Below are 19,360 nucleotides of genomic sequence, written 5' to 3' on the forward strand. Positions count from 1 at the left end.
AGAATCACTTGAACCTGAGAGGCAGAGGTTGCAGTGAGCTGAGATAGCGCCACTGCACTCCAGCCTGGGTAACAAGAGTGAAACTCTGTCTCAAAAAAAAGAAAGAAAGAAAACAATTTAAAAGTGGGTGAGCTATGATGCTGGCTGTGGTTAAGAAAAGAATAAAAAACAAATAAGAAAACAAAAATAAAAGTGGGTGAGGCTGGGCACAATGGCTCATGCCTGTAATTCCAGCACTGTGGGAGACCAAGGTAGGTAGACTGCTTGAGCCCAGGAGTTTGAGACCAGCCTGGGTAACATGATGAAACCCCATCTCTACAAAAAATTAGCCAGGCATGGTGCATGTGACCGTAGTCCTAGCTACTAGGGAGGCTGAGGTAGGAGGATTGAGCCTGGGAGGCAGAGGTTACAGTGAGCTGAGATCACGCCACTGCACTCCAGCTTGGGTGACAGAGCAAGATCCCGTCTTAAAAGAAAAAAGAAAAATAAAAAAGGCCGGGTGTGGTGGCTCACCATAATCCCAGCACTCTGGGAGGCCAAGGTGGGTAGATCATGAGGTCAAGAGATTGAGACCATCCTGGCTAACAGGGTGAAACCCTGTCTCTACTAAAAATATAAAAATTAGCTTGGCATGGTGGTGTGCTCCTGTAGTCCCAGCTACTCGGAAGGCTGAGACAGGAGAATCACTTGAAGCTGGGAGGCGGGGGTTGTAGTGAGCCAAGATCACACCACTGCACTCCAGCCTGGCGACAAAGCATGACTTCATCTCATTAAAAAAAAAAAAAAAAAAAAAGTGGGCAAAAGATTCAGACACATCATTGAAGAAGATATAGAGATGGCAAATACATCATGAAAAGATGCTCAACAGTGTCAAATTAAAACCACAGTAAGATCCTACTACTCACCTATTAAAATCTCTAAAACTTAAAAACTGTTTATACCAAGTGTTGTCTAGAATACAGAGAACCTGGAACATTTATACACTGTTGGTGGGAATATAAATTATTACAACCACTTTGGAAAATCATTTGGCAGTTTCTTAAAAAGTTAAATATATACCTAACATATGACTCAGACATTCTACTCCTAGATATTTACCCAAGAGAAATGAAAGCATAAATCTCTATAAGACTTGTACACAGATATTCATGGAAACTTTATTCATAATATCCTAAAATTATTAATATCCATCATCAAAAGAATAAACAAATTATGATATATTCATAAAATACAATACTACTCAGCAGCAAATGATTTATTCATAAATGCTACAATATAGACAAATCACAAAATTACTATGCTGACTGACAAAAGCCAGACCAAAAAAGGCTCATACAATATGATTTCACTTGCAGCAAATTGATCTTAAAGAAAGCAGATCAGTGGTCAGGTGATGGTGGGGTGGGGTGGGAGGCAAGGAGGATTAAGTAAGCATGGATGACAAAGAGGTACTACAAACTTTTGCAGGTGATGAATATGTTCATTATCTTGATTATGGTGATGGTTTCATGGCTGTATATATATGACAAAACTTATCAGATTGAATACTTTAAATATGCACAATTTATTGTATTTCAATTATACCTCAATAAAGATATTTAAAAATAAAAACCCTGGCCGGGTGTGGTGGCTCACGCCTATAATCCCAGCACTTTGGGAGGCCAAGGCGGGTGGATCATGAGGTCAAGAGATCGAGACCATCCTGGTCAACAAGGTGAAACCCCGTCTCTACTAAAAATACAAAAAAAATTAGCTGGGCATGGTGGTGCGTGCCTGTAATTCCAGCTACTCGGGAGGCTGAGGCAGGAGAATTGCTTGAACCCAGGAGGCGGAGGTTGCGGTGAGCCGAGATCGCACCATTGCACTCCAGTCTGGGTAACAACAGTGAAACTCCGCCTCAAAATAAATAAATAAATAAATAAAAATAAAAATAAAAACCCTCCTGGTACATGATTCCCACTCTGTCTTCTGGTTTTAGTATTCTTTTTTTTTTGAGATGGAGTCTTGGTCTTGTGGCCCAGGCTGGAGTGCAATGATGTGATCTCCGCTCACTAAAACCTCTGCCTTCCAGGTTCAAGTGATTCTCTTGCCTCAGCCTCCCAAGTAGATGGGATTACAGATGCCCGTCACTATGCCTGGCTACTTTTGTATTTTTAGTAGACACAGGGTTTCACCATGTTGGCCAGACTGGTCTTGAACTCTTGACCTCCAGTGATCCGCCTGCCTTGGCCTCCCAAAGTGCTGGGATTACAGGCGTGAGCTACCACTCCCAGCCAAGTATTCTTATACCCGTATCACATTACCAAAGGTTTTCCATGTTAACCATATAAATTATTTATTTTTCTCAGGAATCACTTTAGCATCCATTAATAAATAAGTTTTTTCTATTTGCAAAGTTTTAAGAATTCAGTCGGCAATGAATACTTGTATTATTCAACAGTAAAACTCATAGCTAACACGTATGTGGCAAAAGTATACTAAGGCTTTGTCCTTATGACTAAGTTAATCAAGTAGAATTATAGATTTTTAAATACTAAAACAGTGTATCATGTAAGGTGTTTAAATGTCTAAGACAGCTGATGGAGAAGAGCCAATGCAGTATCCCTTCTGGAGAGATTAAGATTTCCAAGGTCCTCAAAAATAGGTACAGAGTGGAATAAAGTTAAAAAAAAAAAAGCAAAGAGGGAAAAAATTAATAATCTCTTCTCTTTTGACCACATACTTTGTCATTACTCCTAAAATACAAAGCTGTACTTGAAAATATCATGGTGCCAAAATGTCAGGGGGCGGGGGGAAAGAATTACTTATTACATGCATTGTTTTAAAATGTTTATGCTTGGCTGAGTTGCAGGGTATTAAATGCATATATATCTCCCCAAAATGTAATACTAATAGGAGTTACTGGTAGCTATGCTTAGCACTTTCAGGGTCCCAACTGGACATAAATCTCTGGTCAAAATTCTCAGGTATTAAAGTGTTTATTCAGCATCTTCAAGATGAACAAAATTGCTACTATCTCTAAGGAAATTATAAAAAGAAAATTAACAAGTATAAGAAAAAAACCCAGGATTTTTAATGAAAAAAATACACGATAACAAGGGCACTATACATTAAGTTGCTATACACACACACACACACACACACACATTTTTTTTTAATCTCTTTTTTAAACCTGGTACAAGTTAAACAACATCTTTCTCATACCCACATGATTAAGTATGTATTCTGACAGGATATAAAGAAGATGAAATACAAGCTGGTAGGCCTCAGAATTAGAATCTCCAGTGCAGGACCAGATCCCAAAAGCTATGTTTTCTATCACTTTTGTGACATTTAGGAAACATTTACCTTGCATAAGATATAAAAGCTTTTCCTTTTAAGTATGCTAACTATTTGTACAGAAAATTGCTATTGAGGCACAGGTCCACCAAGGCTATATTTACCTATAATTCACTGTAGTATATATAAAGTTCACTTGGAGGTTGGGAATGTGAAAAGTATAATGAATAAACAAGCTGAGCCGTAACCGTGAATTTCTTACTGCTAATTTTGAATGTCCAACTCACTCCTACAGATATTACACCTTATAATACGTGACACACAAAAAAATATGTCAAACTTTGCTGTAGAGCTGTTAGGAGAATGCCAACATAGATACTGAAAATTTTAGGAACTTGTATTTAATACACTATACATTTAAAAATAATTGAACATTTTAAATATGTAAACATAGTTTTCAAAAAGTGATGCTGAGCACCTTTAAACACAATACTGATACATTGTGACTAAACATGCATTTAGATAACAATGAATCGCTTTTTAAAGAGCTACTCATTTAAATACTTACATGAAAATACTGATAGCTCCAGTTTCTACCTAAAAACCAAAAGAGTATATAATTAGGGATTTAAACTTTTCTTCATGCTCTTGGGTTTTGTGGGGTTTTGTTTTGTTTTTTGATTTGTTTGTGGAGAAGTTGCACTGTAACTTTCTGATTAAAAAACAGTATCAGAAGAGACTTTCACACAGAATGAAGTGAGAAAAATATTTTTAAACTATACCAAAGTCTGAATCCTCTGACATGTCTCATCCTCACAAGTAACTGACTGGAGTTTGTATACTAACAAGCATTTCTCCTTAGCAACTCAACATCAAAAAAGAAAGGAATATCTCCAAAAGAATATAGTTCAATTGGTGAAATAGCTAATAACCCAATACCACTATTGAGAGGTGAAGATTTATTATTTAGAATCTTGAAAGAAAAGGATTCCATTAAAAACTAGAAATAATAAATGAAAAGAATATTACCTATTGTTCAACACTAAACTATAAATTAAATTGGACTTATTCCTTTTATGTACACACAGACTAAGAGAAATCTGGATTTGAGGTAACTAAGAGCTGTGTTTAACTTAGTATAACACAATCAAATTTGGCAACCTGCCTCTATAAAATGCTGACATCAAATATTTTCAATTCTTAGGAAAATGAAAATTAATTTTCATTAAAAAATCATACATATAACTAAATATTAGCTTTGCATTAAATAGGGTATAAATAATAAACTTTATATTAAATAAAATATAAATCTAAAGGGCAAGGAATATTAGAATTCCACCTACCTCTACTATAACAGTACTTTATATTTAGATACATGTCATGTACCTGAAACAAAGTGAATTAAGAATGGGAGACTGGACTTAGAAAAGCCAAAAGTGACTCATATTCATGTAAAGTATTAAGGTTAAATTTGATATTATATTGTGCATGCTTTGAATATTAACTATTAATATCCATTTAAAATCTTTATTTTTAAAATATAAAATATACCCACAAATGGTCTCTGGCGAAACAAAAGCCTTTAGGTTAATTTCCCAACCATTATAATTGATATTTCTAGTTTACCAATCTTTTTTCTTTTTTTTTTTTTTTTTTTGAGACAGAGTTTCTTCTCTTGTTGCCCAGGCTGAAGTGCAACGGTGCAATCTCAGCTCACTGCAACCTCCACCTCACAGGTTCAACCGATTCTCCTGCCTTAGCCTCCCAAGTAGCTGGGATTACAGGCACCTGCCACCACATCCAGCTAATTTTTGTATTTTTAGTAGAGACTGGGTTTCACCATGTTGGCCAGGCTGGTCTCAAACTTCTAACCTCAGGTGATCCACCCGCCTCAGCCTCTCAAAATGCTAGGATTAAAGGCATGAGCCACCACACCCAGCCTAGTTTACCAATCTTTAGACAACAGATGCTTATAATGAATATACTGCTTAGTACTTATTGGTATTTTAAATTAATATACTTACTTAAAGAAACCATCCCAGAAGAGTTATTTTAAAGTTTTAAATATAAACTAAATTTTAAACTATAAATACTTACCTTAAAATACTAGAAATCCTAATACCATCAATTCAGTAAGAGCTCTGGCACAGAAAAATGTAACTACAAATCAAATTCTTTTTTAACCAGAGCTGGATCTTCATTACAAAGTAAGGGGGAAAAAATCCTCTGCTGTCATCAAAAAGTTCCCCAAATTATCTGTAAACACCAAGGAATTCTATTAATCTTTCCCAATTCTCTCAATTTCTACATATTAATACCTATAGTGTTTTACTTCCAATATAGCACAAATCCATGCTACAATGATTTCTGTTGCTTATCTTACTAATTCAAGTAAAAATTCTCAGTATTTACCAAGACACTTTAAATTTCTATTAGATAACCATTAGTATACTATTGGTTTGTAGTTAAAAGTACAAAAATTAGAAGGGAAGAGGCTAAAATGCAACTGCAGTTGCCTTTCCACAGATGTAGCTGCTGCACTTTGTGTTACGATGTAAAATCTGTTACTTTATCTTTCTTAATGAGATAGATTATAAACATTTTCTTACCTGTCTGCCAATTAAAAATTTCTTCACAACTTTAAAGAGAGAACAAGTTCTTTCAGAACTTAAAAAAATTCATGATATACATACACACATACAAACATACATTCACACAATGTTTTTGTTGCTGTAGTTCTTTTCTGTCTTGTAAGAACCAAAATTGAGTATTTCCAAGGATAAGTTAAATAAACTATTGTGTTCAGACTATATTACTATGGATAAGTTCAGAAGAGCTTTTGAAATACTGGCCTTATTAGATAATCAAAAAGCATAAAAATTATACAAAATAAGAGGAGTAAAACATCTCTTAAGGAAGGTAAAAATATGGAACTGGCAACAAATATAACTGTTTTAAATAAAAGCTTCTCATCAAACCAGTCTTCAGTCCAATTATCTCAATGCCACGCTTTGACAATATTCACCTTCTTTTCTAAGACATCAGAAGTCACCAGAGTTGTAAATTCTGAAAAGCTTCAATAATTTATGTAGCAGATAATCTCTTACAGTCCAAATTTCTTTTTGCTTCCATAGATGATGCTGGTTCTTTGGGTTCTTGCTTAACTGGGCTCACAGAAATGGTACTTTCTGGATTTTCTTCAACTTTAAAAACAAACAGAAAAGTCTTAAAGTTAATATATTTCATGACACTGGGAGAGAGAGGAAAAATATTTTATATTCTAAAAATAACTTCTGTGAAGACTTTTGTTCTTCAAAGCAAACTGCAAATCTTTTCCCACAAAAGTGCCCAATCCAGAACAATTTGTGTGCAAAGAAGTGACAAAGTTAGATAAGGTAGGAGTTAACAGAGTTTACTTCTATGTTGACAGGGATTAGTAATAAAGTGAACATAACAAGGTCTTAGACTAACCCTAATTGCTCAAGTCTTACTAGTTCCCTTTCAACTCAACATGTAGTTTATAATTCAAAATCTTTCTTTCGTCCAGGTGCGGTGGCTCACTCCTGTAATCCCCGCACTTTGAGAGGCTGAGGTGGGAGGACTGTTTGAGCCCAGGAGTTTGAGACCAGCCTGGGCAACACAGTGAGGCCCTGTCTCTTAAAAAAAAAAAAAAAAATTTAAAAATTTGCCCAGTATGGTGGCGTGTGCCTGTGGTCCCAGCTACCTGGGAGGCTGAGGTGGGAAGACTGCTTGAACCAAGGACCTCAAGGCTGCAATGACCCATGATTACATCATTGCACTCCAGCCTGGGTGACACAATGAGACTCTGTCTCAAAACAATAAAATACCAAAAATGAAAATTTTCCTTTTAGCCTTTATATATGCCTACTTCGTTTCATTTTTCTTTGTGTATGTGTGCATAGATAAATTCCTCCATAATAACCTCTGCATGAAAATATTTTTCTTTGTGTAATTTTTTCCTATTAATTTTTTCATGTACTCTAAAATGACCTTCCTGGTTTCATATTACCATAGATTTTTCCATGGAAAACAGGTAATTAGGGTATAAGTAATTTCTATGGCACTAAATAATTAGAAACAAGGAGAAGGAAAACATTTAAGTATAAAAGTTCTGAAACTCATGCGAATGAAATTTCCTCCTTCTCTCTGATAATTTTGCTGCATTTATATAATATCATAGACCCTGGGTAGAAATAATAGTTTTATCTATAGTATAACATAGTGATGATACAACAAAGGTTACAACAATTACATCATAAATTGATTTCAACTTACTAAGAGCTGAGTGGTTGTCTATAATCCGTATTGGAATAGTCTGCACATCTCCCAACAGAATCTGATGAACAGTTCCTTCCAGATTCCCTGTATCCTCAACATCTCCAACGTCTACCAGCTGGTCCATTGCAACTAGATTTTGATCTGGTTCTGGAAGGTTACCCATGGTGGAGGCAGTACTATTGTTTTGGGTTAGGCATGTATCTCTTTGAAGGCTATGAGTTTGATCAAGCAGTAGAGAATTATTATTCATTACAGCACTTCCTATTGAATCCAGAAGTCCTGAAGGACTAGAGGATGGCTGGTTATTTATTGATACCAGAGCTGGTGATTCATCAGGAGAGGTGAACCTTGGTTGTAACTGCAAATCCTTTTAAACCAAAAAGAGTTACATCAAACTGTCTGAATTTACTATGTCTGATATTCTCATAGGATATACTATTCTTCTGACAAAAAATTGGAACAAATAAGAAGTATAGCTACAAATAAATATTAAATGAAGAAAGAAATAAGAATCAAGGGAAAAACAGTACAATTAAATTTATTGAATTCATAGTCAACCTTAAATTTTTAAAAAACATACTGTCTGTATTATCTTAAGACACAAAAAGGTCACGAAATTAACAATGAAAACATATTTGATCATTATTATAATTGTTAATAATACTCTAAAATCCATAGGAGAAGAAGAGGTGAATTGAGGAATAAAGAGAAGGACCTCAAATTAGGATATTTTACTGGATACCTACCTGTAGTTGTGTAAATATTTTGGGCTGAAATGAGGAGAGTGAGGAGAGCAAGTGGGTTGGCTCAGGAGACAAAGAACCCACTGTCAGATTTGTTTCCATTTTGGTAGTAATTGATTCTTCTGGTGAATTTCCTAAATTATATTAAAAAAACCATTAAAACAAAATAACTTTTATGGCTTCTATGAAGTCATAAAAATACTTTATTACAACCCTTTCTATCAGAACTAAAATAGGAAATAATTTCAAAGTTTTGCAAAGGACTTCAGTAAGTCATCTAGCCCCAAGGGTCCCTGACCCTACCGGTCTGTGCCTTGTTAGGAACTGTGCTGCACAGCAGGAGGTAAGCATGGGGCAAGCAAGCCTTACTTCATGAGCCAGTCTTACTGTGTTAGCTCCACCTCCTGTTAGATCAGCAGAGGCATTAGATTCTGGGATCTAGGTTGCATGCTCCTTATGAGAATCTAATGCCTGATGATCTGAGGTGGAAGTTTCATCCTGAAACTATACCCCCTCTCTCCACCCTGGGTCCGTGGAAAAATTGTGTTCCACAAAACTGGTGCTTGATGCCAAGAAGACTGGGGACTGCTGATGTAACCCACTATTTCCAGAACCTGGCAGATCGTGAGAATCTCTAAGGTATGTTTAAGAAAATATAGATTCCTAGGTTTAACCTCCACTAATTTTAATTTGGTAGATCTAGGATGGGACTGTCCCTCCATATCCGTGGGAGACTGGTTCCAGGACCCCCATCAGAAATCAAAATCTGCAGATTCTCAGTTCCTGAAATAAAAGGGCATAGTAATGCATATAATCTAAGCATATCCTCCCACAAACTTTAAATCCTCTCTGGATTACCTATAATATACAATACGATGTATATTATAAAAGTCCTCCAATATACTTTAAATCATCTCTAGATTATCTACAACAAGGAAAAAATATCTGTACATGTTTGGTACACATCCAATTAAAAATATATTTTTGATCAGTGGTTGGTTGAAGCCATGGATGCAGAACTCATAGATACAGAGGCAAAACTACATATCTCTATATCTATCTATCTATCTATTTTTTTTTCTTGAGACAGAGTCTCGCTCTGTCACCAGGTGCCAGGCTGGAGTGCAGTGGCGCAACCTTGGTGCACTGCAATCTCCACCTCCCAGGTTCAAGCAATTCTCCTGCCTCAGCCTCCTGAGTAGCTGGGACTACAGGCGTGTGCTACCATGCCCAACTAGTTTTTGTATTTTTTTAGTAAAGACAGGGTTTCACCATGTTGGCCAGGATGGTCTCAATCTCTTGACCTTGTGATCCACCCACCTCGGCCTCCCAAAGTGCTGGGATTACAGGCATGATATATATATGTGATATATATATATATTTTTTTTACCTTGAAAGACACTATATCTGTAACTCTAGTCCATCCTCCATGCTGTAATGCTGGACTACACCTAAACTTCTCTAGATGTGTGAAATCTACGGTGCTTCTCAATTATAAACATCAAACTTAATTCACCTTTTGTAGCCCTAGTAACTAGAACAATACCTGGAAAAATTGGTCTTCAATGATAACAGCATTAAATTTCTTTCAATAACTCATTTTAGTATAAATTAATAAAAATAAAAACTGTTTTCTTCATATCTCAAATTTAAACTAATTGTAGGGAATCTGATTCATTCTCATGTAATTCTTATACATTAACCCAAATATATTCATCTCTTTAAGTTAATGAAAAACTAGTTATCGGGCAGGTGAAGTGGCTCACGCTTGTAATCTCAGCACTTTGGGAGGCCAAGGCAGGTGGATCACTAGAGGCCAGGAATTCGACACCAGCCTGGGCAACATGGTGAAACCTTGTCTCTAGTAAAAATATGCAAATTAGCCAGGAGTGGTGGCATGTGCCTACAGTTCCAGCTACTTGGGGGACTAAGGTGGGAAGATCGCTGGAGCCCAGGAGGCAGAGGGTACAATGAGCAAGATTATGGCACTGCACTCAAGCATGGGTGACAGAGTGAAATCCTGTCTCAAAAAAGCAACAGAAACCCTAATTATCAATGAATATTTATTGCTTCCATAATACAAATGACTAATTTAAAAATGGCCATAGTATCAGAAGAGAATGGATTTAAGCATTGGCTTTCTGTGTGACCTTCAATATGCTATATAACTCAGTTTCTATTTATTTTTGTAAGAGAATCTTGCTCTGTTGCCCAGGCTGGAGTGCAGTGGTGTGAACTCAGCTCATTGCATCCTCTGCCTCCTGGGTTCAAGTGATTCTCCTGCCTCTGTCTCCTGAGTAGCGGGGACTACAGGCATATGACACCATGACCAGCTACTTTCCGTATTTTTAGTAGAGACAGGGTTTTACCATGTTGACCAGGCTGGTTTCGAACTCCTGACCTCAGGTGATCCACCTGCCTTGGCCTCCCAAACTGCTGGGATTAGAGGTGTGAGCCACCGCGCCCGTCCTATATCTCAATTTCTAAGCTTCAGCTTCCTCATCTGTAAAATCAGCATAAGAGTCCTTTCTCAATGGACCACTGAGAGGATTAAACAGCACTTACACGTTTCTTGGCTTCTTCATTATTAACGTCCTTTTACTTCACTGCTGTAGTCACCCACCACTATCATCATACTCTGGATGATCCTACCTCTAAAATCTCAAGTTCAAACATCTCATTCTCTGATCACAATCGCTTATTCTTATATATTTTTATTTTTATTCTTTTTTTGAGACAGAGTCTTGCTCTGTCATACAGGCTGGAGTGCAGTGGCATGATCTCAGCTCACTGCAACCTTCATCTCCGGGGTTCAAGCGGTTCTCCTGCCTCAGTCTCCTGAGTAGCTGGGATTACAGGTGCGTGCCACCACACCCAGCTAATTTTGTATTTTTAGTAGAGACGAGGTTTCTCCATGTTGGCCAGGCTAATCTCAAATTCCTGACCTCAAATGATCTGCCTGCCTCGGCCTCCCAAAGTGCTGGGATTACAGGCGTGAGCCACCGTGCCCAGCTACAACCTCTTACTCTTCCAGAGATTTTGCTGCAGTACTTCACTACAATTGTTCTTCAACCTCATGTGAACCTCCAGTCAATTAATCCCTCAGTTTTCTTCAGATCCATCAACCTCTTTCTTAGTAAAATTCTTTCCCCATCCAGCTTACAGTCCTGGGTCTACAATTTCAGTCACTCTTTACAAGTACCTAAACTCTCGTCTGTCTGTCCTCGGGTCATATCCCTCCAGTAAAACCCTGACTCTGGATGAAAATGGCTTCCTGCACCAATACATGGGAAGCTGAGTGCCACTGAAAAAGAAACTCACTATTACCACTAATACCAATTCACTATTAACTCTGATTGGACCTTCACCTGTATCTAGCAATGTTTCACTCCCCATTCAGGATAATTTTCAATTTGCATTTCCCTCAAATCTATGGCCCCCTTCTTTAAGCCTTTCTTTATCCTTAGCACTCTTATTTAAAGAGAAAAGGGAAGCCAACAGAAGTTTCTTCAACTTCCCATCACCATCTTCATCTATCTTTTCAGTTCTCTACTGTCTTAAAATATCCTCCCTCAACTCTATTCTCCATTGCAAAATTCCTGAAAAAGTGGTGCACTTTTCAAGGAGTCCCTACTCCTTCGCTCATTTCCCATTCACCCTTCAATCACCCTCATATGGCTTCCTCCCAATCCACTCCATTGAAATGGCTCTGATACTCAACTTTACAAACCTATTTAGTCCTTTATTCTCTCTCCTGCCCTACCAATGCTCTCTTCTTTTGCCAGTGATGCTGAGCTCAGTAAATGCTATCAGTCAGTTGCTCATCATAGAAATTCAGAGGTTTGGCCAGGCATAGTGGCTCATGCCTATAATTCCAGCACTTTGGGAGGCCAAGGTGGGTGGATCGCCTGAGGTCAGGAGTTTGAGATTAGCCTGGCCAGCATGACGAAACCCTGTCTCTACCAAAAACACAAAATTTAGCCAGGTATGGTGGTGTGTGCCTGTAATCTCAGCTACTCGGGAGGCTGAGGCAGGAGAACCGTTTGAACCCAGAAGGCAAGGGTTGCAGTGAGCTGAGATCGTGCCACTGCACGATCTAGCCTAGGTGATGGAGTGAGACTCCATCTCGAAAACAAAAAAATAAATTCAGAGGTTTAACTTTATACAGGGGGTGAAGTTAGGAATGTACTTAAAAGAGACTACAATTTGAGTACTAAGAGGAGTTTGCCATGCAGAAGAGAAAAGACATTTCCAGAAAAAGAGAACACATGCAAAAGGGTGGAAATAAGTTTAGAATATTGAAAGTGCACTACAGTAAGAACACATGAGAAAAAGCAACTATAAAATGGACCACAGTTCCCAGATCAGGGCATCTTAGAGTTCTTACTACTGGAATTAGCCAGACTCGTAATGAATTAGCTACAGTTAACTATGCTAGTTATCAGCTTCAAAATGTCAGTCATAAAAAAGGATTAAAAGCAAAGTATAAGAGGAAATTTAAATAGCAAGAAATATGTTGATAAACCCTAACGTAGCTGCTCCTACCTCTTTGGATCCTGGTTTCCTTGTCTATAAAATTTGATTAGATGAGACAATATCTTAATTTCCTTTCAGTTAAACACTGTTTGAATTTGTATTTTAAAGGTATTCAAGTAAACCTACCTTCTGCAAATGTAACTGTCACGGTCTCTTTGAGAATATTCCCACTGTCTGTAGTCCACTGAAGCTGAAATGGGAACACTGATTTCAGTAAACATAAAGCTCTTATATTGAAAAATATCTTAAGACATCATTACAACTATCATATTTTATTCACAGTTTGTGATTTATTCTGCAACTACTCTCTTCACTTGTTCACATTCTCCAAGCACAAGTATACTTTACTATACAAACACACTAAATTCCTGAGTTCTGATAGCAAAAATTTGGACAGCAAGTGTAGATGACAAGGACTACTTCTAACATTTTGATACTTAAGAGTTATGGGGTTGTGTACAGTGGTTCACGCCTGTAAGGCTTGGAAAGCCAAGGCTGGAGAAGTGCTTGAGGCCAGGAGTTTGAGACTAGCCTGGGCAACAAAGTGAGACTCTGTCTCTACAAAAAACTAAAAAATTAGCTGGCTGTGATAGCTGGTGCCTGTAGTCCCAGTTACCAGGAGGCTGAGGTGGGAGGACTGCTTGAGTCTGGGAGGTCATGGATGCAGTGAGCTGTGATCGTGCCACTGCACTCTACCTGGGCGACAGAGTGAAACTCTATCTCAACAAAAAAAGAAAAAAGACCAAGTAGAGAGTTGTGGATTGCAAGAAATAGTTCTAGCTTTTGAAATATCCTTATTTATTCAGATACTACATTTGGATAACAGAAGTTAAGAGAACAAAAGATACTGCAACTCAGATTTTAATGCCATAATCACTGCCTGTATTGTAATTAGTCATTTCTGGGTAATTATAGTAATCTTTTCAGAGTAGGCAAAATTTTCACAGAAACGACTAATATTCAGGGAGAAACTACCATATCAAACTATGAGTTAAGGCCAGGTACAGTGGCTCACACCTGTAATCCCAGCACTCTAGGAGGCCAAGGAGGGCAGATCACGTGAAGTCAGCAGTTCAAGCCTGGCCAACATGGTGAAACCCGCCTGGCCAGCATGATGAAACCTGCCTGTTCACCACCCTGGCCAACATGCTGAAACCCACCTCTACTAAAAATACAAAAAAATTAGTTGGACGTGGTGGCCCAGGCCTGTAATCCCAGCTACTTGGGAGGCTGAGGCAGGAGAATCACTTAAACGTGGGAGATGGAGGTTGCAGTGAGCCGGGATCATGCCACTGCACTCCAGCCTGAGTGACAGAGAGAGACTCCGTCTCAAAAAAAAGTGAGGTTTTTTTTGTTTTTGTTTTTCAAGGGACAGGTTTAAATGCAGGTCCCTGGACCCAACCCCAAAGATTGAGTTCATTAGTTCTGCCCTGCACTTTTTTTTTTTTTTTAGAAAGAAAGAAAGAAAAAAAAGAATGAAGAAGACGAAGAAAGAGGAAGAGAAAGAGAGAGAGAGAATGGGAGTATTGCTTTCTTGCCCAGGCTAGAATGCAGTTTAGTAATGGGTATTGAAAACCTCTTTTATACCAATAATTATACTTAATGATGTAGACAGGAAGGAATAAGGGAAGAAAGTAACAAACAAGCAGCCAACCAATATTTCATTTAAACCTATGAAATGCTATGCGATTACTGAGGAGTGATTTACTTCCAGTTATGTAGTCACTTTTGGAATAGGTGTGAGATGGTAATGTATGTTTTGTGTATTTGAAGTGGAGAGTTCTATAAATGTTTATTAAGTTTACTTGTTCCGGGTCTGAGTTCAAGTCCTGGCTGTCCTTGTTAATCTTCTGTCTCATTGATCTATAGAATCGTTAGCTCTTCTTGTTACATTGATCCTTTTGCCATTATGTAATGTCCTTCTTTGCCTCTTTTGATCTTTGTTGCTTTAAAGTCTACTTTATCAGAGGCGAGAATTGCATCTCCTGCTTTTTGTTTATTTGTTTATTTTCACTCTGTTTGGTTGGTAAATCTTCCTCCTTCTTTTTGTTTTGAGTCTTTGTGTATCGTTGCATGTGAGATGGGTCTGGATGCAGTATACCGATGGGTCTTGGCTTTTTATCCAATTAGAATATATATAAGTTTAATACTGCCATTTGATGCTAGCTGGCTGTTTTACCCATTAGTTAGTGTAAATTTTTCATTGTGTTAATGCTCTTTGCTTTTTGATATATTTTTGGAAAGGCTGATATTGGTTGTTCCTTTATATGTGAGGAACATATAAAGAAAGTGAGTTAAACTGATATCCACAGATGGTATACGGAACCAATATTATCACTTTGGGTAATCAGGTATGAACAACTGTATTTATTTATTTTTTTGAGACGGAGTTTTGCTCTTGTTACTTAGGCTGGAGTGCAATGCCACAATCTTGGCTCGTTGCAATCTCTGCCTCCTGGGTTCAAGTGCTTCTCCTGCCTCAGCCTCCCGAGTAGCTAGGATTACAGGTGCCTACCACCACACCTGGCTAATTTTTGTATTTTTAGTAGAGATGGGGTTTCACTGTGTTGGCCAGGCTGGTTTCAAACTCCTGACCTCAGGTGATCCACCCATCTTGGTCTCCCAAAGTGCTGGGATTACAGGCGTGAGCCACCACATCCGGCCTATTATAGTTTCTCATATTGCAGTTATTCAGACGGCCTAACAGTAGCCATTCTTATTAAACTAAATATTAATAGAAGCTGATAAAGACTCTGTAATAAAATAAGGAATTATGGTTGTAATCATACCGTTGCTGGAATAATCTCTGAGTTATATACCATATCTCCATTTCGCAAGGATTTCTGTACCTCATGGATGTGATTTTTTATATCATTTACAGTTGGAAAAAAAGATAAGTTATGTCTTTCAGGTACCTCGTCGGGTTTGAACAGTTCCCTTTCCACAAATTTTCTGTAAAGAATATAAAATGGAATAAAGATATAAACCATTTAGCAATATGCCTTTAGATCAAAAGAGAGAAAGGCTCTCTTTTAGTATAAACTCTTGTAAAGTATGGTTTGGAGTTCTGTAAAAAATTTGTATTTTCCTACTTAAAATTTTTCCATACATTACATCATAGAATTAATGTAGACTATAGAAATGCAATATTTTCATTGGTAAAACAACTAATATATTAGAGTGAGCTTTGATATTTTTATGGATTTAAATAAACCCATTATTTTCAGTTTAAGTATAATAATGTTTTTCATGCTTACTATGTCAGGCACTGTATGGAACACTTCACATCAAATATCTCCTTTAACCCTTAATGATCAATGACATAGGTACAATTATCATTCCCACTTTACAGATGACAGAACTGAGGGCTGTAGAAGTGAAATAATTTGCCCAAAATCATATAGGCCTATACTCAGGTTATGTGCATAAACATCATGTTATATTGTTTCCAAAAGCATCAATTAATATTATATGAAATATGATGGGCTTGAATTTTACACAACGACAAAGACATAAATAGAAGGCAGCACTATTATTGAATTGTATAAAAAATAAATACATAAAAGAAATGATAACATAACATATATATGCTTATTATGTTTGGTGGACCAAATAGCAGAGCTGTATTATACTTCTCTTCTTAAGATTCAGGTTTAGTAATAGTGAATGGCTTTTCCAAATTTTTGCCTTATGCTAATGATGCCCCAGTGGAAATAAATATAAAATGTGTAAGAAAACTGCTAAATAGAAAAGTCATGTATTAGTTAGGAAATAATTCTAGGAATTATAGTAAGTTCTCTGTTAACATCATTGATAGGTTCCTGGAAACTGAGACCTTAAGCGAAAGGATTTAAAACAAAACCAAATTATTTTTTCCAATGCTGTAACAAAACAACACTGAACCAGGTGCAGTGGCTCGCTCCTGGAATCTCAGCTACTTGGGAGGATCACTTGAGATCAGGACTTCAAGACTAGCCTGGGCAACATAGCAAGACCCCTGTCTCTTTTACAGAAAAAGTAAAAAGAAAAAAAAAACAGAAAAGAAAAGGCGTTGAACAGAATGCTATTACTCAAGGACCTGCTGTATTTCCTTTCACTTAAAGTAGCAGTTTTCAAGAACCTATTGATGACTTTAAGAGAGGACTTACTATATTCAATTTGTTATCTAGATCAGATTACACAATAATCAGTAAGAGCAAGGCTAAGTATCATAAATCACCATGGCAATGGGCATAGGCTATAGAGTTAGGCCTAAATTTAAGTTCTGCCACTCCCTCTTAAGCCAATTATGTAACCACTCTGAGACTCCGGTTTCTCATGTGTAGAACTGAGATAAATATACCAACTCATAGTGGTATTGTAAGACTAAATGAGATCATACATGTAAAAAGCCTAGCACAGTACCTGGCACACACATAATAAATAATTATATAATTACTTATGTAATTATTATTTCCTGAGGATCAAAAAACATAGACCAGAGTACTACAAATAAAATTTCACTAGACAAAGAACTATCCAAATTCTTGTGTTCTAATAAAATTTAACTGCATTTCAAATAGTCTGAAATACGTATCTTGGTCTAGGTTTTAAAATCTTTGGTTCTACAAAGGTTTTTTCTTTAAAAGTATTTATTAAATAATTCAATATATACATCATTTAGAAATAGTCCAATTTGCCAAATCTGAATATAGAATATATCAAATGAGTAATCAGAAAGATAATAAACCATATTACACTATTGCTTGCCAAGCATATACTAGAAAACAGTTTATAAATGATTATTTTAATAAATTAATAAACTATATTCCTTATCTACCCTGATAGCATATATTTTGGAAAATATCTCCAATGTTCACTGTATTATTTAAAGCAACAAACAAAACTAAAAAATGTAAAAGAACGATGTGCTTCTGTTGTACCTTAGCTGTTTCCTTACTGCATATACTTGTTCTATTCCCTGTGATACTAATTCTTGAATCTTATGTGCTACTTGAGGATGTAAACGTGAGGGTAATGCACAATTCTCATCTCTAACTGCAGTTTCCTCTTCTTCAAGAGCAGACGCAGGAAAAGGAGAAGGTGATAAAGGGAGGCAGGGGGTCTCTAATTCATGATACTGATGAGCTTGCTGTGTAGGTAACTGTACATACCACCTGGTAAGAGAAAATATCTAAAATTACCAAAATTTAAACACTAAAATTATTTAATACTATTAAACCAAGGTAGAAATCATAATTACTTAGGTTAATACTTATAAAAAGAATTAATCCTTTAAGAAAATTATATATGATTATTTCATATCAAATAAAATTTAAAATGATCTCTGCTTAACTCTTCTAAGTTCTGCTTTATCCAATTAAATTAAAATCTTTGTAAATATTTATGGACTTTCACTGTGGCCCCACAGTTGAGCTCCCTACAGGGATTTTAAGTATATATGAAAATGGCATTTTAAGTTTCATATCGTCTTGTTTTAGGTTCACGAGAAAAAAAATTCATATTAGGTAAATTTTACCTCAAAATAAAGAGAAGACATTGTAAATCATTGTAAATCACTATCTTTTGAGCTGTGTATTTTCCCATTCATAAAAGATTTGTCCCAAATTACAATTCTCTGTTACACCTACCATCCTTCCAACCAAAGAGTGTATATAATTTACAATAGAACCTGTCAAGATTGAGGTTTATGGTAGATTCTTCCCTCATAGGAGCTCAACAGGCTGTTTCTACAGCACTCCCAGCTCCTGTTGGCCAAGTAAGCAAAACAATTAACTAAAGGTGAATGAAGATCCCTTGGAGAGTCATATAAAAAAAAAAATAGACGTTAGGAAAATGAACTAATCTGGTAGGATACTGCTTTGATTGATATTTCTGTATAAAATTCTTACAATGACTGATATTGCCTTCTTAAAAAGTATACGCAATTGTCGGGTGCAGTGGCTCATGCCTGTAATCCCAGCACTTTGGAAGGCCGAGGTGGGCAGATCACCTGAGGTTGGGAGTTCAAGACCAGCCTGACCAACATGGACAGACCCCATCTCTACTAAAAATACAAAATTAGCTGGGTGCGGTGGTGCATGCCTGTAATCCCAGCTATGTGGGAGGCTGAGGCAGGAGAATCATTTGAACCCAGGAGGCGGAGGTTACAGTGAGCCAAGATCACGCCATTGCACTCCAGCCTGGGCACAAGAGAGAAACTCCGTCTCAAAAAAATAAAAAAAATTATATGAAATGTTCTTCAAACTGAAGGATCTAATTTTTTTAGTGATATATTTGACTTTTATTGAAGGTTCTAATTATTGGCTCAATTTATTTTTCACATACCTAAAAGTTTTTTTAAAGATCACACAAAAACTATATATCATACACTTAAATCCATTATACAATAATAAATTATTCACCTGGACTAACACAAAAAGGAAGTATAAAAGAATGTTAATATTTCTTATTTAAAGCCTAAAGCATAAAAGGAATAAAATGGAATTTTATTTAGGGCTTAG

The 19,360-nt window shown here is 36.7% G+C and overlaps 1 protein-coding gene across 12 annotated transcripts in view; it reads right to left on the minus strand.

Annotated features, from left to right (window-relative positions):
• The window catches only part of CARF (calcium responsive transcription factor), a 97,407-nt gene that overhangs the window by 16,029 nt on the left and 62,018 nt on the right, over nt 1-19,360 (minus strand). For 2 of the 12 annotated variants that reach the window (XM_064373148.1, XM_064373150.1), the window contains exons 11-19: nt 17,780-18,013; nt 15,647-15,809; nt 12,984-13,047; nt 8,325-8,455; nt 7,576-7,945; nt 6,387-6,482; nt 5,889-5,917; nt 4,619-4,665; nt 3,848-3,872 (exon numbers count right to left, since the gene is read on the minus strand). In XM_064373148.1, the coding sequence (XP_064229218.1) occupies nt 3,848-3,872; nt 4,619-4,665; nt 5,889-5,917; nt 6,387-6,482; nt 7,576-7,945; nt 8,325-8,455; nt 12,984-13,047; nt 15,647-15,809; nt 17,780-18,013 (1,159 nt within the window). Of the gene's footprint in view, nt 1-1,240; nt 5,918-6,304; nt 6,483-7,575; nt 7,946-8,324; nt 8,456-12,983; nt 13,048-15,646; nt 15,810-17,779; nt 18,014-19,360 lie in introns of those variants that run through there. The other 10 variants (XR_010341424.1, XM_064373152.1, XR_010341425.1 and 7 more) reach the window with 10 other exon arrangements.

This window comes from Aotus nancymaae, unplaced genomic scaffold (genome assembly GCF_030222135.1).
Source record: "Aotus nancymaae isolate 86718 unplaced genomic scaffold, 86718_ANA_hifiasm-v0.15.2.pri h1tg000008l, whole genome shotgun sequence".
In the NCBI taxonomy this organism is placed as follows: Eukaryota; Metazoa; Chordata; class Mammalia; order Primates; family Aotidae; genus Aotus; species Aotus nancymaae.